The sequence below is a fragment of the Diorhabda carinulata genome, chromosome 5, assembly GCF_026250575.1.
Source record: "Diorhabda carinulata isolate Delta chromosome 5, icDioCari1.1, whole genome shotgun sequence".
In the NCBI taxonomy this organism is placed as follows: domain Eukaryota; kingdom Metazoa; phylum Arthropoda; class Insecta; order Coleoptera; family Chrysomelidae; genus Diorhabda; species Diorhabda carinulata.
This window is the reverse complement of record NC_079464.1, coordinates 29,781,505-29,808,957: the sequence shown is the minus strand read 5'-3', so window position 1 is coordinate 29,808,957 and position 27,453 is coordinate 29,781,505. Positions and strand designations below refer to the sequence as shown.

At 32.7% G+C, this 27,453-nt stretch overlaps 3 protein-coding genes across 12 annotated transcripts in view; 1 reads left to right on the top strand and 2 right to left on the bottom strand.

The window, feature by feature from the left end:
• LOC130893868 (uncharacterized) overlaps nucleotides 1-5,281 on the bottom strand; it is a 50,768-nt gene extending 45,487 nt beyond the window's left edge. Inside the window, exon 1 of one of the 2 annotated variants that reach the window (XM_057800290.1) lies at nucleotides 4,904-5,281. In XM_057800290.1, coding sequence (XP_057656273.1) covers nucleotides 4,904-5,072 — 169 coding nt within the window. In that variant the 5' untranslated portion in view covers nucleotides 5,073-5,281. The remainder of the gene's footprint in view (nucleotides 1-4,903) is intronic. The other variant, XM_057800289.1, reaches the window with a different exon arrangement.
• A 920-nt stretch (nucleotides 5,282-6,201) lies between these two features.
• Nucleotides 6,202-27,453, top strand: part of LOC130893869 (sodium/potassium-transporting ATPase subunit alpha) — a 94,656-nt gene continuing 73,404 nt past the window's right edge. For 2 of the 9 annotated variants that reach the window (XM_057800292.1, XM_057800294.1), the window contains exon 1: nucleotides 14,487-14,727. In XM_057800292.1, coding sequence (XP_057656275.1) covers nucleotides 14,698-14,727 — 30 coding nt within the window. In that variant the 5' untranslated portion in view covers nucleotides 14,487-14,697. Of the gene's footprint in view, nucleotides 6,284-12,071; nucleotides 12,238-14,416; nucleotides 14,728-22,629; nucleotides 22,823-27,453 lie in introns of those variants that run through there. The other 7 variants (XM_057800303.1, XM_057800304.1, XM_057800293.1 and 4 more) reach the window with 6 other exon arrangements.
• On the bottom strand, nucleotides 8,862-14,232 carry LOC130893871 (serine/threonine-protein kinase VRK1-like). Its single transcript, XM_057800309.1, has 10 exons — nucleotides 13,641-14,232; nucleotides 13,492-13,561; nucleotides 13,231-13,427; nucleotides 12,951-13,173; nucleotides 12,687-12,866; nucleotides 11,398-11,640; nucleotides 11,175-11,339; nucleotides 10,978-11,118; nucleotides 9,385-9,546; nucleotides 8,862-9,319 (listed from the first exon to the last, which is right to left on the bottom strand). Exons 1-10 carry the CDS (start codon nucleotides 13,911-13,913, stop codon nucleotides 9,015-9,017), a joined length of 1,959 nt encoding a protein of 652 aa, XP_057656292.1. The 5' UTR covers nucleotides 13,914-14,232; the 3' UTR covers nucleotides 8,862-9,014.

The window sequence follows — 27,453 nt, the reverse complement described above, 5'->3', positions numbered from 1 at the left end:
TTGTCTTTTTCGTTAATATCCAATCTTATTTCCCGTGTACTTCCAAAACAGTACTACACCAGTTCAAGAACGCTCCTTCAATATTCGATACCTGAGTAGTCATATACGAAACGGGCCAGTTATAGGGAAAAGAAGAATAACTTAACTTAAAGAAATACGCTTATAGTTTTTGGGTCATATTATTCCTTCATTTAAACAGGTGATGAAAAAAAAGGGAAAAAACTATACAAGATTAGTGTTTTTTAACATAAATTACTATTTATAAAAGTGTATACTTCAATTTTGACGTGTTTCTGAATGTCCCTTACATCAAATTGTCTTTTTCGTTAATATCCAATCTTATTTCCCGTGTACTTCCAAAACAGTACTACTACACCAGTTCAAGAACGCTTCTTTAATATTCGATGCCTGAGTAGTCATATAGGAAACGGACCAGTTACAGGGAAAAGAAGAATAACTTAACTGTAAAGAAATACGCTCTTAGTTAACCTCGAAGTATTCGTTTTTGGGTCATATTATTCCTTCATTTAAACAGGTGATGAAAAAAAAAGGGAAAAAACTATACAAGACTAGAGTTTTTTTAATATAAATGACTATTTATAAAACTGTATACTTCAATTTTGACGTGCTTCTGAATGTCCCTTCCGTCAAATTGTATCTTTCGTTAATATCCAATCCTATTTCCCTTGTACTTCCAAAACAGTACTACTACACCAGTTCAAGAACGCTCCTTCAATATTCGATACCTGAGTAGTTATATAGGAAACGGACCAGTTACAGGGAAAAGAAGAATAACTTAACTGTAAAGAAATACGCTCTTAGTTAACCTCGAAGTATTCGTTTTTGGGTCATATTATTCCTTCATTTAAACAGGTGATGAAAAAAAAAGGGAAAAAACTATACAAGATTAGAGTTTTTTAACATAAATGACTATTTATAAAACTGGATATTTCAATTTTGACGTGTTTCTGAATGTCCCTTACATCAAATTGTCTTTTTCGTTAATATCCAATCCTATTTCCCGTGTACTTCCAAAACAGAACTACACCAGTTCAAGAACGCTCCTTTAATATTCGATGTCTGCGTATTTATATAGGAAACGGACCAGTTACAGGGAAAAGAAGAATAACTTAACTGTAAAGAAATACGCTCTTAGTTAACCTCGAAGTATTCGTTTTTGGGTCATATTATTCCTTCATTTAAACAGGTGATGAAAAAAAAAGGGAAAAAACAATACAAGATTAGAGTTTTTTAACATAAATTACTATTTATAAAAGTGTATACTTCAATTTTGACGTGTTTCTGAATGTCCCTTACATCAAATTGTCTTTTTCGTTAATATCCAATCTTATTTCCCGTGTACTTCCAAAACAGTAGTACACCAGTTCAAGAACGCTCCTTTAATATTCGATGCCTGAGTAGTTATATAGGAAACGGACCAGTTATAGGGAAAAGAAGAATAACTTAACTGTAAAGAAATACGCTTATAGTTAACCGCGAAGTATTCGTTTTTGGTCAATAAAAAAGTTATTATTCCTTTATTTAAACAGGTGATGAAAAAAAGGGAGAAAACTATACAAGACTAGAGTTTTTTTAATATAAATGACTATTTATAAAACTGTATACTACAATTTTGACGTGTTTCTGAATTTCCCTTCCTTCAAATTGTCTTTTTCGTTAATATCCAATCCTATTTCCCGTGTACTTCCAAAACAGAACTACACCAGTTCAAGAACGCTCCTTCAATATTCGATACCTGAGTAGTCATATAGGAAACGGACCAGTTACAGGGAAGAGAAGAATAACTTAACTGTAAAGAAATACGCTCTTAGTTAACCGCGAAGTATTCGTTTTTGGTCAATAAAAAAGATTTTAAAGACGATTCTTTGAAAAAAGTTTTAGTCAATCCATTGAAATATATGTAGATTTGGAAGTGACGCCTTCTTCTTATATTTTTTTACACTTGTAGGTGAATGATAAGATATCTGTACATAATAGACGAACAAACTAAAAATGCAATTAGTCGGGTATATTATATCGGGTATACATGAAAACATTCGTATTTTGGAACTGTCACCTTTCCCACTAGAGAATCTAATTCCGATATGCGGTTTTCCTCTTTTTGAGCGTAATTTATAACTTTCTTTCATGATAATGGGGTAGTTTCATCCATTGCAGTAGTTCTAACTTTGTTTCTAACATTGTTTGGATGTTGATATTACTTTACAGACTTAAAGTGTAGGAAGATTAAAAATTTATTATGTATAGATAAAATTTACGAATAAAACGGGCGTCAGAAAATTAGAGCTTTACTTTTTACTTTCATTTTATTGATTTTTCCACTCTTTAAAGTGCTTTCTTCCTCTTTCCTATGCTACTTGCTCTAGCCAAATGTCGGGTCTTTCTTTCTTTTTCTTGTGTCCCTTTTTATTATGCTTTGTGGTCTTCCTCCTTATTTGTCCTTACCAAACATCTTTGGATTATCTTTTTCCATATTGTTTCCTGTTTTTCGTTTCTTCGCCCTATTTATTTTTTCCCGAAAATTTACTAATTTTGGGCATAGTGCATTTAATTCGATTTTATTACTCTGTTTTATATTCTATTGCGGTCACTTCATCTAATTTTTTTCTATTATTTCTCATGTTCCCTTTTTTGGTTTACCAACAGCGAATTTTTTGATATTTCTCTTTTCTATTTCTTCTAATTTCTCAAATGTATCTGCTACTATTACTATATCATCTGCATATACTAACTCATCTATTTTAAGGTTTCTGTAGCTAATCTATCCATGACTAATATAAGCGAAATTGGACAAGGATACTTCCTCTAGATCAGGGATCTTCAAACTACGGCCCGAGGGCCACATTTGGCCCGCGGACAGATTTTGTCCGCCCACGGTGAGCTAGCATACTTGAGAACATATTTTTTATAGCAAATTAAATTTAGTTTACTGAAGTATTCCAATTATTAATATGACATCTACATTGATATGGTCATGGGTCAACTACTCAGTTGATATGACTGGTTTCAGAACTTCAGACATATCCAAACATTTTCCGCACAAAGACTGTTGATGAACGATACAATGTAAGACTAATGGTTTTGAACCACCGTCATTTTCTACAGCCTTTGACACAAGAGCGACCACTCCTTTATCTTTCAACACTCATGTTTTCGCCTCCATCAGTTGTAATACATTTCAAGTTTTTCCATCGAAGGTTCTTTTGATTAATGGCCATTTCAACTCCTTTAAAAATATCTGTACTAGAAGTTGTGCCATGAATACTATACATATCAAGAAGTTCTTCATGCACTTCTTAGCTTTTATCTACTCCTCGAATATAAATCAACACCTGAGCAGTATCTGACAAGTCCGTTGACTCATCCAAGACCAAACGAAAATACTGTTACAAAGATGTCTTAAACTTAAACACGCACAAACACGTTTTAAGGAGGTACGCACAGTGTCATAGGAAGTGACTTGTGATTGCGCCACTAGCCTTCTTATATATTCCAATTACTGCCATCTAGAAGTGAATAGAAGACACCAGAACTTTCTCGAACCGACGAGATTATTCTGTACGTGCTATTAGCGCCATCTGTTAGCGATAGAAGGTTCTACCTATTTCCGCTTGTGTCCACCAGATGTTTACTAGAATCTACAAATTACAGATAATGACAGAAAAATTAATAATATGCAGTGTTGCCGTTTTGCGGACTTTATTCCGATTTGCAGCCATTTTTAAACGGTGCGTACTTTTTCGGACTCTTTTTTTCATCAGTGGACTATTTTTTGGCCTTCGGAACTTACTGGAGTAATAGTTTTGCCCCTAAGGCTGGAAAGTTTGGAGACCCCTGCACTAGATATATGTGATAATTTCACCATCACCAAATTATATCAACACGACCTCTTCCCAACCGTTCGAAACCTTGCAGACGCCTAAGTTTATTTTCGATTCGTTAGACTTTAGTTATTGTTTAAATTCATCAATTTATTTTATTTACTCCATTTGAAAAAGTATAATATTGAATTGTTTATTATAAAATTCATATTCGTCATCATATCTAAAAATAGAAAATGTCGAAATGAACTAATACAATCTAATGTTATACAGGATAGTTTGTTTGAAGTCCATAGTACAACATATTTTATATATATAGTTAGATTGAGTTGAAATTCTTGAAGAGTTATAATAAATTATAATAATATTTCGTGGGTTCCGGACGACAAAAGACAAATTTTCCCAAATGGTATAAGTCGTCGGATTAAGGTTAGAGAAATAGCAGAAGCTAACAGCAAAAGCAATCCGTAGTTGCTTACTTGATACCGAAAGCGCATTCGAACGAACATTTCTCGGGCGTTATTGACGCGATTTAAGCAAAATGAGTCGATTCGTAACTCTAAATGAAACCTGGATCTACCACTGTAATTTTGAAGTTAAAAAACAGCCAAACATAGCAAAAGGAGAAGCGGTTCCGAAGAGGCAAAGATTGTTTCAACGGCCCTAAAAGTGATGGCTATCGTTTTGTTGGGATAGTCGTGGGATTGTGTCCATCAACTATCCTCAAACAGGTAAAACAATTACAGAATCATTACTCGATAAGGTATAGGAAGAATAATAAAAAAACAACAACGCATTAAAAATAAAAGTGTATAGACTTAAAAAAGACTATTTTGACAAATAAAAACGTTTATTGGTAAAAATTGTTTTGTTTCTTTGCTAGATCAGACTCATTGTATTAGCACTATCGTGTTTGTTGTTTTCTTTCAAATTATTAGTCGTTTCAAAAGTCCTTACGAAGAACACGAAAATAGGCATCTAATCTCTCCATTAAATCGACATCTTTGAATCTGATTGATTCAAGTATTGGCGCATAATCAAAATTAGTGATTTCAATTTACCTTTTGGCATTCCGCATGGCGGTTTCGTCCTCGAACTATCTAAGAAATCCAAGTCGTATTTTCTGGCAGGCGGAAAAGTCAATGCTACATGTCCGTTTACGCGAACAGTCCAAAAACATAACACTTGCACTAAACACGAAATGCTAACGAGCCGATTTATCGGTCCCATATTGATGACGCACTGACCGCGCTAACATACAACACCCTGTATAATCATACCACGATCTCGAAGAAGGTGTTCACCGTTGCAGAGCACTTGGAGAACTATCTATCTAAAGCGACATACCAATTTTCTCTCTACTATTTTACAGGTTAGGATTCAGCGTAGTTTTTCATAAGATTATGATTGCGGCGTTAAAATATGTCTTTGGTGGTATTATGGTAACTTTGAGGCTGCTTACAAGTAGTGTTAATAATGATTTATAAGTGAAAATGAGTCAGTTACGGATGAGGGATGTTCAAGCTAAAGAACAGATATAAATTTCGAAGAATTGAATAAATTTGTTGGTTCGAACAGGTGATTTTATCATTCGATAACTTACTGGAAACTTTTAACAACTTTCTTAAACCAATCACCTGCTAAAAGATGAACTTTTGACATCATTGGTGACATTAAAAGCCTATATTAAACTAGATGAAAGTCATTCAGCAAAAAGTCTTTCATATATGGTTCCAGTCATGTCCAGTTTTCAGGCGTCGGTCACTTAGAACAATTCCTCCCACTAATTAAATGGTTTTTGGAGTAGACACCGTCGCAGTACCTCCCAAACATGGATCATCTAATGATTCCCGTCCTTTTCGAAACAACTTTAGTTAATAAAAGTTTTATAACAGCGCGAAACTCTAATTTGAGACTTGTTTTAAAACTTTAAACTTGTTGAGACTTGTTTAGTAGATAATATGTCATTGTTTTTACATCATTTTTCTCCTAAAAATGCTTCTAACTCAGTGATAACTTCCTCATTTATTTGATATTTGTTTTAATCATTTTTTCCAAATTTCAAAACAGCTTATTTGCTGAAAAAGTTTTTTTTCTACTTCATTAGTATCAGTAATGATGTTTTCAACTTTTACGACGATTTTTCCAGTTAAAAAACAATGTTAATTTTCAAAAAATTCAATAAATTATAAATTCTAGTTCGCTAAATATCGTTTAGTAAATATTACTTCGAGAAAAAATATTTAAATATGATTTGGATTCATTGTTGTATGTATCGTAAATTTTGTATTTGAATTTTTCTAAGACGGACCTGCTTTCTCACTCTCTCTCTCTTCATCGCTCGAAGCACGAGACTCCCGGGAGTTAAGAATACCATTTACGACGTAGGTAGAGGTGAGCTGGGTATGCTGGAATTTTACCTTGAGTACATTCTGTTTGATGTAAGTTTACGTAGTCGTAAGAGAGAATTTTTCATAATATGGTACTTATTAATATGATATTTATGACACATACTGAAAGTATGGAAGAAATCCAACAATTGTTTTAATAATTAGAAATAGACATATCGCTGTTGCGCGTTAACTTTGTCATTATAAAGAATAATTAACGATTAAGCAATAAAATAAACAATTCGCTTTCAAACTCTCTCTTTTTTTAATTTGTTTATGTAAAAAATTATGGGAAATATTTGATGTTATTTATATTGAGAAAAGAACCGAAATGTTATGGTCTTCTTTAGTTCGAAAATACTACGATGGCGGGCGAAAGAGTCCGTGATTTCTAAAAATAGTTATTTGTATGCCAAGGACTGAAAGACAGTCCAACAAAGTAGTATTTCAGCCGCGGCGTACACAACGACACGTAACATCCAAAACTTTTTCAATTACACCGAGGAAAGAAAATAAATAATAGAGAATTGTAAACATTTTATTTATTGAACAATATTATGTACTACCGTAATTAATTATTTGCAAAAAGTAATATTGATCGTACCTCCAGGCAGATAATTATTAATATTTATTGGATTGGATGCAGATGGAATATGTATATCTCTACTAGATGTTGATGGAATCTCTGTAGACGTGTTTGTGTCTTCTATACAATTTGTTGATTGATTCGTATTTGTGGTGAAAGAAAGTATTCTATTAGCAATATCAATCTTGTTTGTTATTGAGTCATCTATATAAGCTTTAAGGTTATGCAAAATCATCGATGTGAAACTGTCAACATTGAAGTGGCTAGAGTCACATTTAAGGAAGTTAAAGTTGTCTACTCCAGAGCGTTCCGAAAGTGTTTTGGAACTGTCAACTGTCACTACATGGAACACTCAAAACGCAACTTTTTGTATGTAAATGAAAACACAACGAACAACTTTCAAACGGCGTCGTCTAAGAAATATATTTTTTCGACTGTCAATTTAATCCAGAGCGGTGGTGGTCAGGAAACATTTGTAACAATTTTCATATTATTTAGCATCAGTAACAATGATATAAGACCACTATATCTATGAGGTTATCCGTCAAAGTAAAAAACGGATCAAACAGCGGTCTGTTTCACTTTGTTCCAGGACGCGAGACAAGCTAGGGAAATATGGGGGACTGCCCCATGAAATCCGAGACATCTGGCAACCCTGATCACGGCACCAATCTAGCCTCGATAACTGATGATTTGCGAATAGCTAATGGGGTGAATTCGCCTAATTTCGTATCAAGTTCCAAACTGTGGAAAATTATTGTTATAGAAAAATAAATAACTCATCCAAGTAAATATTATGACAATCCTTACATAAATGGACGACTGACTGACCGTTACTGATAATGATAATAATAAATAAAAATTATCATATTTCTTCGTCATCCATAACTTATTATTACGGTAAAGTTAGAACCACATATACGGAAATTTTGGAAAAGTAACGATTTATTATCATTTTAATCTCCTTTTATATATAAAAATACGTTGTTTACAAATTAGGCCTCTTATTCGACAAGTTTGGAAACAAAAAGAAGTCGCATGGAGACAAATCTGGAGAATACGGTAGACGTAGTAGCAGTTCATAGTCCATTTTGACCGTATCGACAGCAAACTGCAAGTCGGTGCGTGATCATAGTGAAAGATTAATCGCCACCTTACGAATCCCAGAACACGGTTGCCATTTCCTTTGCGGCCGATAAGTCAGTCGCAATCTTCGCTTTCTTTAGAGAGCGTTTACCGAGTGAAGTGTACTGTTTTGACAGTCCTCTGATCTCTGATGTGTACTAGTAGATACATGTTTCGAGAAACTACTTCAGATAGCGCTTAACGATATCTAACATTTATGTAAAGTAGTATCAGGATTGCGCTCATTATCCGTAGTCAAATAACACCATCGACAGCTTTGTAATACACAAAATTTCATACAGAAATGATTCACGAAATCTTTTCTTATCCTAACGTCTCAGCAACCTCATCTCAATCTGCCACTACGAGATAGTGAAATTTTATCCCGTGATCCTCCGTGGCTGAATGTTATGCTAGAGGAAATTGAAGGAAAAATAAAAGACAAGAGAAAAAATTTCCACTACATCAGAGCACAAATTATGCTCAGGAGGGCGTTATCGAGAATAGAAGGGAAGGTATATGGAACACATTTTGAAGCTTTTGAAGGAAACGATGAAGATGATAACTTAGTGGAGCTAGCAGATATGGTAGGCATTTCAAAAAGTACGGTACACCGCATATTAACTGAAAATTTTGACATAAGAAAGCTGTCTGCAAGATTGGTACCTTCAGTCTCTGAAGACGATAACTTGGTACTTTCCATAAATGTTTCATCGGTACATTACCATATGCAAGTCCATGAACATCATCTTAATACCAATTTTGTTTCTAATCAATTCCAGACAGAATACAATGAATCTAGACAAAATCCTCCTTCTTCTGTTAAACTCTCCAATATTATTTCACCCAATCTGAGGAGGGTAATTGTAATGGTTATACCCCTGTTATGAATAAAAAAATATATTTTTTTAAAAGAAGTTCTTTTGAGGTATGAAACGTGTTAAAAAATTGAGTAAACTTTATTTTAAATTAGAATAATCAGTACAATAAATTACTTATAAAGTAATAGTTATTAAAAAAAAAAAAACATTTACGGAAAGACATAAAAATACCGCACAGTATACCCCAGTCTTATTTTCTTTTTCCTTTTCTCGCAAGCCTCTGTTGCTTCTTCAAAATTATTTCTTTCATAGTATCAGTATAACCTGCCATATCATCAACCGTCGATTCTTCTGATGTACTGCTCGTTTTTTTCTTATTTTTCTCTTTTTCTAATTTTTTTTGCAAAATTTCACGCATCGCAGCTGTGTATCCATTCAAGTTAACACCTTCTTCAGGTATGGATTTAGGTTTCACTGTACTCTTAACACGATTCGTTGGTTTTATTTTAGGTTTAGTGTTTGTGATAACCTCTTCATGACCTTCACTACTGCCATCTAAAAATAATCACAATTATTTAATTTTGATTTTTATACGGTCAAATTGATCAAAAAATCAATACCAGAATCATTTAGTTCCATATTGACGTCTAGATCTATATCATTCTCTTTTTCATCTTCAGAAGACTCGGAAACGTCTTCTTTTTTTGGAGACTTCCTTTTCAAATTTCGAACAACTATACCCCTGCGTTTTCTTTTAACTGTTGCTTTGACTGCAGGTGAATCTATCAAATGAAATTATGATTAATATAACTTTCGAAACAATAGATAAGAAAATTATTTGAACACAATATATATTAAAAAATGCCACAGTGTACAATAAATCCACCCTCACGTGATACATAGATCTGTAGCAAGCATTTGATAAGGTAAGATTTTATAACTACTTAAAAAATAGTACCGCTATTAAAATTTTTGCCAAAATGACAAAATAAGTAATAATAATCACAAAGCAGACAGTCAGAAACTGTATTGTATGTATGTATGTATGCTACGTCCCAAAGTGATACTGGGGAAACTAGTGTTTACAGCTGATCTAGTAATCCTACTCCTTTTAGGAAATTTAAAATGTGGAATTACTGTTTGTATTACTAATACCAAAAATATAAATACCAAACCTTGTATCAGATCAGAGAACAACTTATATCATTCGAAGCATAACTAGAGGAAATAGCACATACAAAATGTACAGATCAAACAAGGCAACAGTCTCAGTTTTATCTATTTTTAATGTCCTCATAATTCACCAGGCTGATAATGCTGTTGAAATATTGGAAAAAGAGAACGAACTACAAAGAGTATTATAGAGATTTGAAACCCTCACAGGATTATACTGAAACAAAAAAACATACTTCTCGACAGATTGTGTAATTTATAACAAAAGTACAGAGCAAATCATGTTTATAATTACTAATGCCTTCTATGCACGGAGCTACTCATAAAAACTAATTACTAACCTTACTAACTGATGTGATTTTCATGTTTTAATCTAAACAAACTTTTTTAGTTTAGTTTTTTATTACTTGACAAAATAAAAAAAATTACAAGCGACCTGGAATTCATGAAGTAGAAATAAAAGTCAAGATGGCAGCAGTTAAAAAACGTCATTTGTACAACAGCTGCTACAAAATCATTGTGGAGTCTGGGATTCTTTAACATAGTTACTAGACAATAAAGTCGTCTGTTATAATCCATTGAATAACATTGGTACTGACTCAACGGGAATCAGTTAGTGATTCGTGTCAATAATTAGTTTCAAATTAGTAGCTCCGTGTGTATTCAGAACAAAGGGTTAAAATTACTAACAATCGGAAACTGAAACCAACAGCTGAGATAGGGGAATTTTTTTGACATGAAAACCTAAATTTAGATAACAGGCGAAATGTTGAGAAATAGAAAAAGGATCAAGGATGTTCCAGATGAAGTAAGATTGATCAGAACTGGAAAAAGAACATGCAGAGATCAGGTGTATAAAATAAACAAGGATAGACTTGTAAATTTCCAATTGAAAAACCAATTAAATACTTGTATGAGATCAAGATCACAATTTTAAAAAAGAAGTCTTATAATCATGAGCAAAATAGGAAAAAAGCCTGTTATATGATGCCCATTATACACCTCAACTTTTGGTGTGTTGAGCATTAACAAATATTCACCAGCAACATCTTCATCTACGTCCATATCACTAACTTCTTGGTCCTCTGAAGATTCTGGAACAACTTTTTTTCTGGGAGATTTTCGAAGAGTCTGTGTTAATCCGTTTACCTTAACTGGCTTCTTTTGTGAAGGTAAATTATCTAAAAAAAAAAATTGTTAATCGATATAAATCTATTTAAATAAGTGCTTATTGTACCAGTATCATTTTCTTCCGTATCACTTTGAGATGAATCGACAATTACTGTTTCCTTTTGCTCTTTTCTCTTAAGTGGTGGAGCTAACAACTGTTTTCTGGGAGATTTCCTAGCAGACTGTGTTAATTTGTTTTCTTTAATTGGAGTTTTCCGTGAAGGTGGATTATCTAAAAGAGAAAACAAAGATAATCGAAATAAATCTATTTAAATAAGTGCTTATTGTACCAGTATCATTTTCTTCCGAATCGCTTTGAGATGATTCAAAAGTTGGTTTTTTCTTTTGTACTTTTCTCTTGGGTGATGGAGCTAACAACTTTTTAGAAGTCTTGGTTTTGGTAAATTTAAATGGTTGTTCGAGGGAATCGGTAGAATCCAAACCTTTCAAAAATATTTTCCTAATTTTTTTATAATCTGGCTTCATATTATGTTTTAGAGTAACTAAATAATTCAGGAATTCTACTAGTGGAGCTGAAATTCATATAATTACTACAATTTTAAGAAAACAATATTAATAAACATGCACATTATTGGGAAAAATTTTATAATAATATACCATTGAAAGTTTTCAAAAAACATGGAGATAAATTTAAAAAAAAAAACTAAACTGCTCTACTAAAATCCTACTCCACTTAAGTAGAGTCTAATGGTATAGTTTGAGTGAGAATTTGTCTTTGGCTCATTTCTATTTTCCCCAATTAATTTATAAGTCAAAACACCATAAACTAAGTTATCCTGATACTAAAAAATATTCTTTGGTTGGTTGGTTACCACTTCTGTGAAATACAAAACACACAGGAGCTATTCTACAAGGTGGATATAAAACAAATGTAATTTTGTAAAGTATTGATTCAAAGTTTTTTTAAACCTATTGTTTACTTTTTTATAAAAATATGTTTCAGTTTGGTTTTCTATACAACTAATGAGCTGTTCAAAGAAAAATGAAAAGGCGGGTTTTGATTTACAAGATTCAAAATGTTTGACAATTAATACTTTACTGATGTTGAACTCGCACTGATCATAAAATTCCCTATAAGGTCCATCAAACTGATTTGCATTATTGAAAAAGTAAGTATCAGAAATTTAAAAAAAATTATTTTACAAGCATATCAAACTTTATATTTAAGTTGTAAGTACTTAAAATCAATATTAAGAGCTCAAACTTGGTGAGAATTTTTTTTTCTATATGTAGATTAATATTTTGCTTGAGCACCAAAAATAATGTTTTGGAAATGCTTCACCCTAATGAAAATGAAATATAAATAAAAAATAAACACAAACATAAATACAAGTGAATCAAAATCAAATGAAACGAGGTGACTTTATCTTGATCTGGATAATATTTAAAGATTTAAAAGAGATTGGAGTGAGAATCCAATGGAACAGAAAAGTTTATTATAATTAATCGCAAAAATCTATTAAAATTCACACTTATAAATTTTAATTGCAATAATATATTTTTCATTGCAGTATATAGTATATTATAAAGAATTTAAAATAGTAGACACTAAACTTACCTGGCGGTGATTTTGTACCAAAGCAAGTTTTCATAAATTTAGACACATCAGACATACAAGTGTCTTTTGATTTATAAACAGCATTGGGATCTTTCAAATTTTTTTCCCATGGTAAAACACAGCCTAACCATTGTATCATATTATAAGCTAGAATTTCAAGATCACCCCTTCTTGTTTGAACTAAAATATTGCACATATGAGAAAAAGTAGAAGACAAAACCGAAGGTATTAAAATTAACAATTTAGAAGTAAAATAATTTTTACCTCCTTGGTGAGCATCCCTACTTAAATATTCAATTGTACCATCATGAGCCTTCTTAGGGTTAGGTTTAAACACGGAATCATCATTAAACTTAGTAGCTAGACCAAAATCTACAAGGTATAATTGTTTATTAAGCGTATCTTTGGTGGATCCCATCAAGATATTTGCCCCTTTAAGATCGGCATGAACGTAGCCTCTACTATGGATGTATTCCAGAGCATCCAACTGGAATTGAAATTATATTTACAAATATTCATACGCAATTAGACCTACAAAATTTACCATTTGTATTGCTATTTTGAAAACTGTTGAAGCGGGAAATAGTTTGTTATTTTCTAAAAAAATTTTCCATACATCTGTTCCAAATTTTTCCATCACAACAAATCTGTATTTCTCTTGGCAGTATTCATGAGATCCTGACCCCAAATATAGAGGAATTCCTAATGTTTTCAAACCTGCTTTCCTCTTAAATTCATCCACTACAAAATACACTGCTTGAAATGTATGAACATATATTATTACATAATCAAAAACAAATATTACCGTCTTCTTTTTTGCAATTTCTCATGTAAAAATGCATCTCAACAAATAGAGGTCCATTTGAATGAGGTTCCTATAATATATTCCAATTTACTAGGCTATTATCAACTATTTATAAACTCAATATAAAAAACATTATTGACAATCCTTACTATTTTTATAACATAAGGGTATTTATTACTATTGTCTGTTGCTTCTTTGGCTGAATATATTGCGCCGAAACCACCTTGTCCAATGGATGAACCAAGTTTCCATTGCTTTTTGGATATATCTTGTAGGACTTCCCCTAATGGTAACGGTTCAGCTAATTTATAGCCGTTTGCGGCTTTTCTTTTTGGTGCTGCTTTGGGCATTATCAAAATTACTAAAATTAAAAACGAACAAAAACTAAAATTGATTTTAAACCTTATAACCAAACTTAACATTCCACATTTAGCCAACTGTCAAATAATTCAACTTTCAAAGCTGTTTGGCTACACTGGATTTCTTCACGAACAACCAATCATGCGATTCAATACAAATTTCATCTTTGAAATGAGACAAAGTGATTGGTTAGAGATTAACGGACAATCTATTCTTCCAAATAAAGATCGTTTTTTTAAAACTACTACAAGATTTGATGTTGTTAATATCCAAGTATTTTTTAAGAAAGAACAAATTTAACAAATTTTTAATAACTGTGATTGCCCCAATTTTTCTTATATACCATTATCTGTAGGTTATGAAAGGTTCGACTGTGACAATGTGTCTAAAGTGACGCTTCCGTTATAATAAGTACTCTATCAATATAATTGATCAACTTATTATAAAAATCATATAAAAATCTGAAAATATTTTTATAGAAAATTCTATTATTGGTATCATGCATATATTTAGTATTTAAGTTGCCATTACATATCAGGTTATTGGATAAATTTACGACATCCTTCCTAATAGCCACAATATGCTTATCTATCAAACAGGTTAGTCTCTTGGGAATTAAATTAATCTTATAAGTAAGAAATAGCAAGAGAAACTTTAAACTAATAAATAATAAATAACTCTAGGCGCTTATTTTGGAAAGATAGAATGAGTATTTAGAAACTCATTTACCAGTTATTACCATCTTTATTCTTTAAATTGCAGTGATTAACAGCTGACGTAATCAATTCTATCTTGTGTGGCACACCTGTTTATAATTTGTTTTGTATGAAAGTTTGAAGTTGTGAGATGGCATCAAAAATAAAGCTCAACGACGAGGTAAGTAAAAAAGTATATTTTTTTAAATTTACAATGCATGTTATCATCTCAAAAGTTGTGCCAAAACTAAATTATTAACGCTTCAATAAAAATAAGATAAGATAAAAATTATCTGTGTTCCTATTTAGTGTTATCAAAACCACGCCTATGTAAACTCCCAGTTAATTTTTAATTTTATTCCCTAAAAATTAAGTAGATCTACAAATAAATACTTGTTACATTGATAAATGTATTTGCATTTGTAAACAGATCGTACGTTTATTTAGGAGTTGTTATCAACACTCTTATTCTATTTTATAAACATTAATTATTGAATAGCATACTTTCTGTTTGTTATAATAATAATAATAATATTGATAACAGATATCATTTTTGTCCGAATTAAATCAATATGTTTACGTTTTAAAATGGGTGTGATGTGGAATTGCCGAATAACACTAATTATTTTAAAGTGAGGTTAGATTAAGAAATTACTCATGTGCATTGAATATTTAATTAATAATAATAGTGATTCACACAAAATTTGCTTTTGTTTATTTTAGTTTATCACTTTATGTTATTCAAATAAGCTAATATATTTTTGAGTGTCACAGTACTTAATGTGCAATAAAGGTATTATAATCTGGTTAAATACCAATCATCAATTTTTAAACTTTTGTTATAAGGTGTTAACTACACAAATATACAGAGAGTACAGAAAGTTCAATGTAATATAAACGAGAATAATCATAATAATTTAGAACTAGGATCAATAAAGGAAATTGGGATTGTATCAATTAAAAATGTATAAATTTCTACGGTGTGTTTATATGAAATAATAATTTAAAACTCATTTTTTGTTACCAAATTAGAATAAATACTGAATAAATATTGAAATAGAAGAATAAAGCACATTTTCTGAGTGAATTTCGGTCTGTGGATATAATAATTAGCCTCGTCAGAGGATGTAATTACGCGTATCGGTGTATAGTTTTGTAGATAGTAGGTTTTTAAACATAATCTTATGTAGCGGTACTTATTTCTTAAGGAAAGGAAGAAAAGTTATTCTAATTGAAACAAAATTTAATAATATTAATTTATAATATATTAAATTAAAAAAGATATTCTGATTCTCTATCTCTGCAGTGTTGAATTTTTATATTTCAATTTTGATATTTCAAAAACTAATTATCTTCACACACAGTTCGCATAAATTTTTTTTTCCAAGTGGAAAATTTCATAATCTTTTTAGAGGAATTTCCGATTTATGTCGTGTATTTCCACCAATTCCATTATATAAATAAATAGTCTAGTTTATTTATAGATCCAACGCTGTTTTCCCTTGATTATCTCTCGGTATTTGGTTAAGTTAATGCCAATATTTTCTGATGGAGACGTTCTGAAAAGCCACCCACTCACTCCGTTTGTGTCCTTGAGATTCGATCGATAACCGCCGCCATAATGGACAGAGGCGGCGCGTTGTATCAAACAAATTTATTTATAAATAATATTAGTAAATAATATTTGGGTGAAGGAGCCTCGGCTCGTGGGCCGGTATAGTCAACGTGAAGAAGGATATATTTTTTAAAACTCTAGCGTAATTTAATTTTAAATTAAATTTTTATCTAACTATCGACTAAGTAATCTTCAAACCGTTTCGTACGTAGAAACTTGTAAGTTTGGTCAAGTTGGAAATTTGTTGTACAGATTCAATTATCAAAATATTTCGATATAATAAAAATTTATGTGTTTTTTTCGAGATTATGTGTATTTACGTATTACATTTCGCGCGCCAGTGACACCCTGTGAAGCAGCCCGCTAGGCGCCATTCGTACCAATCTGAAATGTTTCCATCTTGTTTATCCCGAAACTTGTCTACGCTGTTTTTAACTCAAATTTTATCTTCTGACCCAGTTTCGACGAGGATTTATTCTAAATCAAGACATTTGAATATAATCCAATTTATTAGAATTTCAATGAGATAATTAGAAGGGTGGAAGACTAAAAATATTTTGTTAGTTAACGTCTTAATCCAGGACCGTAACAACGAGAAGTTATTATGAAATAATTTTTTTTCGGATACTGAATGTTATGTCTTTAATTGAAAATCAATTTCCAGTATTTTATGAGGAATTTCGCTGAGAAATTTTGCTTGTACAGAGCAGTCGACCTCGAGTTTTTATTATATTGATATCTCATCTCAAAAAAAAACTTTTTCAACCATTAATTTTCCGAAAATGTATTAAAAATTTTAAGTTTTATTTATTTGCACGGCAAGTATAGTAAAAAAAAATAGATATTATACGGAAATATAAAGGAAACGTTTCCAAAAAAGTATTTTTAAAATTGGGAAATTCAAAATAACGACCCCGTAAATTGAATTTATATAAATATTTTTCAATTGCTGTTCAACTTATGAACATCAACAAATTCGAGATTTGGTTTGCTGCGATCGAGTCGCAGTTTTATGAATATTATCAGCAAAAATTTTCTAAATTTTATTCACTTACTCAAATATGGGCGGAATCGCGTGGAGTGGTTTCTAAGGTAAGTTTATAATGACCCTCCTTTTATTATAATTGGAATCCAAAATTTTAGTACCTCAACATCATATTACAAACCTTCCTAAACAGGATACGAAATAAACGGCTTAAATTAGGATCTATCAAATTGAAAAATTGGGGTAATTGTTACCAATCTCGTGATTCCGTTTTTCGTGAATACTTAAAATGATTCACAAAATTTTAATTATGTATATAACGCGTCTAGAAAAACTATTAATCGAATTCCAATTTTTTTTTTTATTATTATTATTTACTAAATGACTTTTGACATGGTGGAATACCATTAAGACGTGATACATCTGCTTCCAAGTGGTGCGCGGATGAATGATTCATGCAAGTAGGAAGACAACCAGTTACGTTTGAATCTACAATCAACCTGATTGGTTATCATTGCCTGATCTTTCCCTATAAAGCTCAATTCCATCAATCAATTGTCTGGTGGTTCCCGCTTCCATCTATGTTAGACAATGTGGAAGTTTCCAACAAAACTGACACTTGGTTAACTTGTTAACAGTTCGTTACGTACCGAAAACCAAAAATCATTCTAATTTAATCAATCTGGGGGAATCTGGTTCGTTCCGTATCGATGGGAATCCAATCGGATCCGGCCGGACCGAAAATGACGCCAGACTGCAATCCCCAATATTGAGATATCGTTTACTAGAATAAGATATGCTTCTATACTCACTTAGTTTTGCATCTAAATCAGTTTTTGGCGATAAATACCTATTCTTCGACACATCTTCATTGTGTCTTCTAAGTGCGTGGCCTGATCTAGGGATTGCGTAGTTGCTTGAAAAATATTAGAAAGTACACAATCTATTCAACATATCTTTCAAGTTTAAAGACGTTACGTTGCTTATTATTTGTTTGGCAGCCATCAATAGTGAACGTTTTCAGAAAAAATTGGTCATCGTTAGCTCAACCAATCCAAAAGCTGAACTAGATTCTTCTCTGGGTGAGTCTGCTCCTTATCAACAGTAAAATATTGAAGAAAATCCTCAAAGCGGTACTCGATGATCGTCGGTAGAAAGAGCGTGAGATAGCGAACAAAGTAGGCATTTGGAAAAAAAACAGCGTCATGAGGATGTTTCTATCGAGTGTTTGGCAATGTTTCGCAGAAATAAAGCCGAAACAACGGACTGAATAGGGAGAACTAACTCCAAAGAAGCCAAAGACCGTTCCATCTGCGGACATGGTCATGGAGTCAGTTTTTTTTGGGATGCGCTTGGGATAATTCTCAATGACTATCTTGAAAAAGACAAAACTGTGAACGCCGAGTATTATGGGAACTTATTACAATATTTCAGCGAAGAAATCAAGTAAAAACAACCGGGTTTGGATAAGAAGAAAATGTTCCATCTAGACAGTGCACCAGCTCACACATTCGTTATTGCAATAGCCAAAATTAATGAATTAAAGTTTGAATTGACACCTCATGCACCCTATCCGCCAGATTTAGCCCTTTCAGATTATTATCCGTTCTCAGACATCGAACTTCCAGGGTATCGAAGTCGAAAGGTGATTACGTTGAAAAATAAACATATTTTCTTACGAAATTAGTGTTTTCTTTTTGTTAAGCAAGGCATTTCTTCGACTATCCTGGTATATATAGTATATATAAGTATAATTTTATTGATCCTAATAAAGCAATCTTCAAACTTAAATGTCATTTATTTTTTTGATTAGAAAGTGTATTTGTTATTAATATTATATAATATCTGTCCGCCCTATGATCCCGATCCTGCACCAACCGCTTTTCGCTATTTTCGAAAAATGTTTAATGGCTAGCGACAGAACGCTTTCACGACGTCGAGAAGCGTCACTATCTGGCCGTGATCGATGTTTGCCTTACGTTGTCACGTGTTTCTAATTAATATTTGCGGAATTTCCACGGCAGCTATTTGGAATCGTTCCGAATCCAGTGGCGATTTTTCCGAAATAAAAAATGCGCCGTAAAAATTGAAATAAACAAATATATTCACGAATCGTTTTATCGCTATTAGCAACGGTATTAACGGTATAGACATTATCAAATGATACGGGAATTGATGTGATACACAATTTGAGAGGATTCGTTAAGATATCCTGTGAGTCAAGGTTGGTCCAACTCATTCGCCCACAATAGATTCATCGTGAGAAATCTTCCGTTGTCGTGTATGTCTTTTTAAACGGTCATTTCCGAATAATTTCGCTTACAACCGTGATGCTTTGCTTAAATTCTTTTTGAGAGAAACCAGTTGTAACCCGTATTATAAATTGAAAAATTACATGAGTAATAAGTCTAATGGTTCATGCTCAATTTGCAATATAATATGGCGAGGCGTCACTGAATATATGAAATGTGATTCTGACAGCCCGAAGTAGATTTTTGAACACTTTATATTACAAAATTAAGATATTTAATGTTAAATCGATGAAATCGACCTCGGAAACCTTCGACATCTTATCGAATTCCCACGAAAGGTAGATTCAGTGAACTGTGGAATATGCAGCGTAAGAAGAACTCGAATTGATATTACAAAAAGCTGCCCAAGTTATTGCTTCAATCGAAAATGGACTTGGTCAGCGAGCTGTTGCTAGACAATTGAATATGACCCGCGCAGCGATTCGAAGAGTGTTCCAGCGTCATGAGGAAACTGGATCCTTTCTTAGGCGACCTGGAACAAGCAGAAGGCTATTTATAACAGCTTTATCACGTCTACAACATTAGAAACCGTCTCCTTAATACGTTCAAGTACAACGACAGTTCCGTGAGGTGCGATTAGTACAAAACTAGCACAGAATCATCTGTATTGGACCTTGGAACAATGGGAATGCCTTCATGGTAGCGACCGAAGAATGAGAGTGTACCTAAGACCAAGAGAGCGATTTGCAGATTGTTGCTTTGAGGAAGGAAGTGCTTATGGAGGTGTCTTCATTCGTAAGGGCGACCGTATTTATGATAGAAGAGGTTTAAAGGCTGATAGATATATCGAGGAGATTTTAGCACTTCATGACCTTACGTCAGCTACATTGAGACGAATTTACCTTTATGGATGACAATTCTAGACCGTACACCGCCAGAATCGCGCAAGATTATATTGCAGAAGTCGATTTTTGGGTTATGGAGTGGCAAAAATACAGTTCTGACTTAAGGAAGAATTTCAGCTGGACTTCCTATCTCAAATTTGATCCCGGAGCTTTTTGTTGCCGCAGATTAGGAATGGCTTAACATCCCACAAGAAACTACACCCAACTTGATTAGATCTATGCCTAATCGTTCATTTGCTTAATGCATTAATTTCACTATATTAAACATAGGAAATGGAAATAAGTATTCATTAACGCGAGCCAAATTTCTCGTAGACCCACAATATGTCTTTTATCCTACGTTTCACGGTATCTTGGGATAACGAAAACCTTTGTAAACGCTATGAATACAAATTAAACATCTAGTCGTAATTTTTAATTTGCATATTAGGCCAGTAAATAGAGGAAATTTTCTTCCAAAAGTTCAACTTGTTCATGTTATCCCAGAAACGTGTTTGAGGGGGATATGTGGAATCACTGCTTTCAGATATAAATACGAATGAAAACTTGAGAAATGGCGTTATTGAGTTTTGAAAGTCCAGTTACCTGAATTTAACTAATACACAAATTTTTCAGAATCTTTCAATCGATTCCTCTGATTTTCTGTCCATTTCTTTTTGTATTCTTCATGAATTTTGAAATTTTTCAATCGATTTATCTGGTTCTGCTTCAATTTAATCTTGCGATGTTCATGTTTTTCTGAATCTTGCAATCGATTCCTCTGATTTTCTCTCCATTTTTTCTTGTATTCTCCATGGATGTTTGGATCTTCCAATCGTTTTTTACGATTGAGAATCACACGCGTTTTAAAATTTTTATAAAGTTCCGAATCACTATTACGTTTTTTCTGGTATTCACTCTTCTTAATTCTATATTCTTGACTTTATGATAAATTTTAAGTCTTACCTTATGGAGTAAATATTTTGTTACATCATTCTTAAGCTCTCGGTATTTCCGACTCGATTTTTCTCCAACTATCTCCAACGTCATTGCGTTCATTTTTCAACATTTCATTAGAAGAATTCGCTGGAATGCTTTCAAGATCCACCTATTATAAAATCCATGAAAGAAATTGTCAATAATTATCAGGAGTTGATAATTATTCTACTGAATACTCGGCGATAGACCCGGTGGTCTCGAACCCTCTTGTTCAATTCCAATTGACAACAAAGAAAAAATTGTCGTAATGACAAGAAATTTCGAAAATGGTAAGTAAAAAAAATCACCCTAGCAACGATCATACTCATTAAATAGGAGGCGGTCCAATTCGACAATTACAACGATCAAAATGATTTCGGGCGTTTTGTGCTAGAAGAACTGAAGAAGAAAACTTTGAACTTGAGAAAGACAATTCTTCAACATCACCCCTACTTGCATGCGAAGTTCGAACCCTCTAGTTAAACTTTTTCTGGCCAAAAAATAAGAAAATATAACACAAATGACCATAAAATGGAAAGGGGCGGAGATGGAAAGTTTCGACCTTAGACACGAAATTATCTCGCAACTAATTGAACCTACATGTGAAATTTCATTTTTCAGTCGCTTTTCGTTTGAACTGCAGAGGTGAGCAAAGGTCAAAAACCACTTTTTTTGCACTGCGACCCCTCGAAATATTCATTTGTGTTCAACCAAACTCTAATAACATCAATCCGCCGCCAAAAAAGCCATGTATGCTAATTTTGAACCATAGCAATTGTTCGAGAGACGAAAATAAGAATTTTAGCTTAAACAGATATATATATAAACTACAGATATTCGAAAAACCATCATAATCGTGTTCAGGAGGTCTCAAAACATGGGAAAAATGATGTGCCCTCCATTTAGTCATGCCTACCGTAATAGTCTAATTTTTCTTTGAAAAATTCGACTAATAAATCAAACGTAGAGACCGGACCTAACGGATACGCGTTTTCTCATGAATATTGAGGAAGGGTACAAAGAAATGAATCACCATCAAGAAATGGGTAGAAAGAACAATATATTTATTTAATCATCGAACTCATCGTACCTCTCATTGTCACTATCTTGAAGTTCCTGGCCCTTTTTGCTGACCTATATGAAATGCAACTGTTCTGTAAGAAAATTTCAAGCTCAATCTAAATTTTGAGGAAAGTACTTCGAAGGTGAATAATTCAAATTCTGTATCAACTTTTTATTTTCTTTGTTTCTCAACTGCATATAATCGTAATACAAAAAAACAATATTGGAAAGATAATGCTCGACATTTCCACCTCAATGGCGGATAAAACGTTTTTATGCATAAATGGTAATTGACATAATTGTATAATGTAGCGATTACCCATTGTGCAAAGTGGTTTATTTAGTTCGTTCCTGTACTTCTATCTGTTCGTTTCGAGTGACTCTACTAATTTAAAATCGCGTAGTGGAAGTAGATCATAATATAGAACTCGGGTAAAGTAATCAGTGTTGTGGAATTGTTGCAGTTAAACGCCATGGAAGATGAGAAGAAAAATGATATCGTAAGTTGTCGTTTTTTTTGAGAAATCCCACTTTTAACTCGGAGTTTTGATTAGTAAAATTTACGTACGAGGAATAATGAAAAGTTACTTCACTTCCACAAGATCTTTTCTGGTAAATATGAAGCAATTTATTCTTCAATAAATGCGGTCATCTTTATTAAAATTCGGCACTATAATATTGTCACTTTGGTTCCATCCAGTGCCGCGATAATCCTACCAACCCCATGAAACGGTGTTTTTGGTAACTTTTGTACATATTTGTGGTTTTGGTAGAAATTTTAGCAAGAAAAGAAGTAGTTTTCTTTAATTAAATCGAATTCAATCCAAACTGATTAACGTATAACATGTTTTTCATTTTAAATCACAATGTAATCATCTTCAACAAAATTTTTCCTACTAGTATGCAAATTTTTAAAGCCGTACCGATATAAATCAATTGGTTTTTGAGGGTAGTACTCTGGAAATTATCTAAATTTTCTTGATATTTGTCACTGGCAAATGACGAATGGAAATCTTGCAAAGCTTTTTCTGTTGAAGATCCAATTGTTCACATAGGTCAGACCTGCAGTTTTTCCACTTGTCAGCCTTTCAAATCGAACAATTCCCCATAGATTCCTCCAAATATAGAGAACTGCCGTTTCGAGATATCATAATAGACCTATTTTCCGTCTCCGCTGATCGAACAATTAGAAAACGGTTCTTTGTGGTATCGTTGCATGTGATGTATCAGTTAGTTTTGTTCTTTTTTTAATGCAAGCGAGCTTTTGATCAGCAATATGCCGTTAGTTTTTTCATGTTTAATCTTCCGTGTAAAATATTGCAAACCCGTTTGGTTTAAATATTAAATTCATTAATTTTAACAGATATATTACGGAAATAATGACGGGGGCCATAATTTGTTTCTATTGCCAATATTAGTTTATATTTTTCAATTTTTGTCGATTACGGCATCTTTTTGGCCGACAAAAACATCGATTCAAAAGAAAAAAAATTAAAACCAAGCAAAATAAACAAGTTGTTTATTTGTATTTCGGTGAACGTGAACCACACAAGAAAAATAAATATCAATGATGTGTAGAAACATTTGGGAAGATGGATTCAAACGTGGTTTACACTTTCGTAATCTTTATTAAGGAAAATTTTACAATTGCCCATCAATGTTATTATAAAATTCGTTGTTTATTGTTTCGTATAGTTCGTCTTCCGTGTCTTTCTCTGATTGTGAATTATTCTGTTGGTGATAGAACAACATTTGATTCGTTAAAGTTTCCGAAAAACACGAAATCGTAGTTTTCGTCCAACCGAGTTTCGTAGTACGTCTCAATACCTCGTAATTTGTCGCAATGCCGCATAAAAATTTAAATATCAAAAATGATGCCAAAAAAATGATCAAAACGTCAACAAAATTGATAGATTTTTCACAAAACACACCCGAAGAATAAGCAACTAAATATTTTAATAATTTTGAACGATTAATTTTTGTTTGATAAGGTTGTTTGTTCTCGTAGACATAAATATTATCGAAGTTTGTTTTCCAGACAACTCTACCAACCGTAAAATCTTCTTTTATCAATTCAATTACAAAATAATAATTTTCCAAAACAAATTTTATAAATACATTTACACCCACTCTCCATTCTTGCACTTTTCCACTATAAATTACTTCGAATGCACTGGTTATATCCGGTTTATTATAATTCCAATAATATAGTGAATCGGCTCGAGGATCGTAGCAAATTTTCTCATTGTATGTACAATAACTGCCGCTTCTTAGTTGTATAGTATCGTTCATTTCGTATTTTTTAGCCGTTTCCAAACAGACATATTTTTTCTTCTCATAATTAAGTTCCCAAAGTTTGCTATAGAAAGGAAACGACTTATTTCCTATAAAAAAAGTGTAACTTGAACCGTTATAACAATTAATACTCTGATAGTGAACGGAAAATACGGATATATTTGTTTCTAATATATAATTCACCGTGTAGTTTTTCGGTGACTTCACAGCGTCCACATACTCACTTTTCACGTAAATAATTATTGACATATGACATAATGTCAGTATATTTATTATAAACATTATTCTAGCTCTGATAGTTCGTCAGTGGAAGTTACAAAGATAAATTGTAGATAATTATTGCGGCGATATGATTTCATGCGGTCATTCAATGGTTTCAATATACAGGGTGGCAATACCAAATTTGTTGTATATTCGGTGGTATCCTATGTAATGGTGTTTGCAGATTTTCTGTTTATGTCGCATACTATTCCAGGTTTAATAGGATTACGATTTAACACACCTTTTTTGTGATTTCGTTGAGGCTTTCGATTGTGTTGAACCTCGTTGGTCAGATTTAACTGCACCCGATTTTTAATGATTATATTTACGAGGGTTGTATAACAAGTTTTCGACTTAACAAGACTTTATCGTTTGGTCCTTCGAGCCTTCCATATATCCGACTTGAAGGACCAGACAGTGTAATTGCGAGTGTTGGTATAACGATTGTAAACAATATATTCAAAATATTACTAAACCGGATATTCATATTTAAAAAAAAGATGATAAAGTAAAAATTTTATCTTCTTTCGGTCAAAAGGCTTTTAATGAATGTGTATACGACATAAAAGCAGGCAATAACAAGTAACTTGATACGTACGAAACGAAAATCTATTCGATTGTTATTTAGTGTACTGAGAAAATCATCGAAATATCGATGAGAAATTTGGATTCAAGGAAATTCCACCTCTCCATAACAGGATGGAGTTATCCGGGAAACTCAGGCGACTGTAAAGTCTACAGGATAGGGGTTGAAGTGGGTTAGGGAGGAGGGTGAAGCGTTAGCAGTCGTCCGTATTGATCGGCCGTCCGAACGAGGTCACCAGAATTTTAGTTTCCCTTCGCAACAGTGAGATGATGTGCCTTCGGCACAGTCTTCCATTTCGTATTCGTATCGATAAATGATAATAATATTATAAAAAAATAAATAATTTTAATGATAGTTAATAATAAAAATAAATTTCGATACTTCTTTTTGTATTTGCAACCAATTATGTAAACATCTATAGTCGTTTTTGATGAAAAGTTTTGCTTGCTATAAAACAATTTATTTTATTTAAGAAAAAATCAATTTTTGGATTCATAAAGACGATTTCCTTCTATCTGCACAAGAATTTTTTCCACATTCCATTTCTTGTAGTCTGTTGTACCATAATTCTTCACATTCTTTTTCGCCCTTTCTTTCTCCTCTTTATAACCACATTTTAGAAATATCGAACAACGAATCTTGAGACTTGTAGAGTACACACAATGTTTCCATCAGAAAGTTATTTTTCTCGACATTAGCAAAGCTTTCGATTGAGTGTGACACGAGGAGTTGCTCTAGAAGATGAAAGATGCAAAACGTACCCTCATAAAACTCCGGCAAAGTTATCTAAAAGGGAGGAGGTTTCAGATAAAGTTAGAAAACAAAAACTCGCGGAAGAGCAGGTGGTATAGCGATGATGGCGTTGAAAAACATAACTAAAAGGCTTTAAAACGCCGCAAACGAAAATCACGAATGAGGTAAAACATGAATGATCCGTCCAGAAGATAAAAATCGAAGATGAAGGAATCGAATGGACAAACAAGGCCAAACACCTACATCGGAGCAAGGGTTCATTTTAACGAACACGGCGAAAGAAACGGGGGAAAGACTCTGCGGATAAATTATTAGAAAAAGTGAAATAGAGACGAATATCGAATTCAGGTTTATTAGGACCACAACAATTATTGCATAGACCGGAAACACGGGAGACCTAGGAGACAATCGCATCGATAAGTTAGCAAAAAAAATCACGTACAAAACCCACCCACTTGCACTAATTTTTGGCATATTTAAATGTTCATGTAGAATCCTTACAAAGCTTGTTTTGGAAATGCTGGTCTTTGTTCCAACTTTTTTTGTATTTATTTCTAAATTATAACAATTTCTCCCACAAATTTAATATTTTTTGGAGTAGTCACTATCACTGGACCTCTTGTACTTTGGTCATCTTCTAATGATTTTCGTCCCCAGCGGAACAACCAACAATTTTTAATTTGTTGAGAATGTCACTGTAAACAGCTTTCATTTTGTTTTTGATTGGTGTTCTATAGTCAAAAAATCAGCGAGTAACTCAATTAGAGACATTTTTCAAAACAACTTGACTGTTGCACTCTACTTGCAACGCACTCTATGAGGCCAAGATCTGATGGACTCGACTACGTACATACAAGCAAATATTCGTTCTCTCCCATCTATACCTTCTATAAATTATTTTTCTGTTAGTCTAACATCGTCTGTATATAATTTTTTAATTGATTGGAAAATTATTTATCAACATAAATACAAGTAAATAAAGTGGTTTCAATAATGTAACTAATTCTATTAATTAATTATATCTATGGTCGTCATGTCACATCAATACAACAATAAGTGTCTGAGGGACATATGGAATTGCTTAAGTAAGACGTTGAGGACGATCAGTGTACAATAAATCTTAACAAACGCAATAGTAACTAGAGGTTAGGAAGGTAGATTTATGATTACGTTAATATAAGACATAAATTAGATCAGTGACGAGGGTTTCTATTTTTTTTTTTTTGGAAACTTCAG

What these genes read in the sequence shown, in the direction of transcription:
- LOC130893871 (XM_057800309.1), bottom strand. Translation starts at nt 13,913, where the DNA reads ATGTTAAGTTTGGTTATAAGGTTTAAAATCAATTTTAGTTTTTGTTCG. An exon ending in ACCCTTATGTTATAAAAATA is followed by an intron (nt 13,562 to 13,640) that starts GTAAGGATTGTC and finishes AATATATTATAG; the next exon opens with GAACCTCATTCAAATGGACC. An exon ending in TCAAAATAGCAATACAAATG is followed by an intron (nt 13,174 to 13,230) that starts GTAAATTTTGTA and finishes TTTCAATTCCAG; the next exon opens with TTGGATGCTCTGGAATACAT.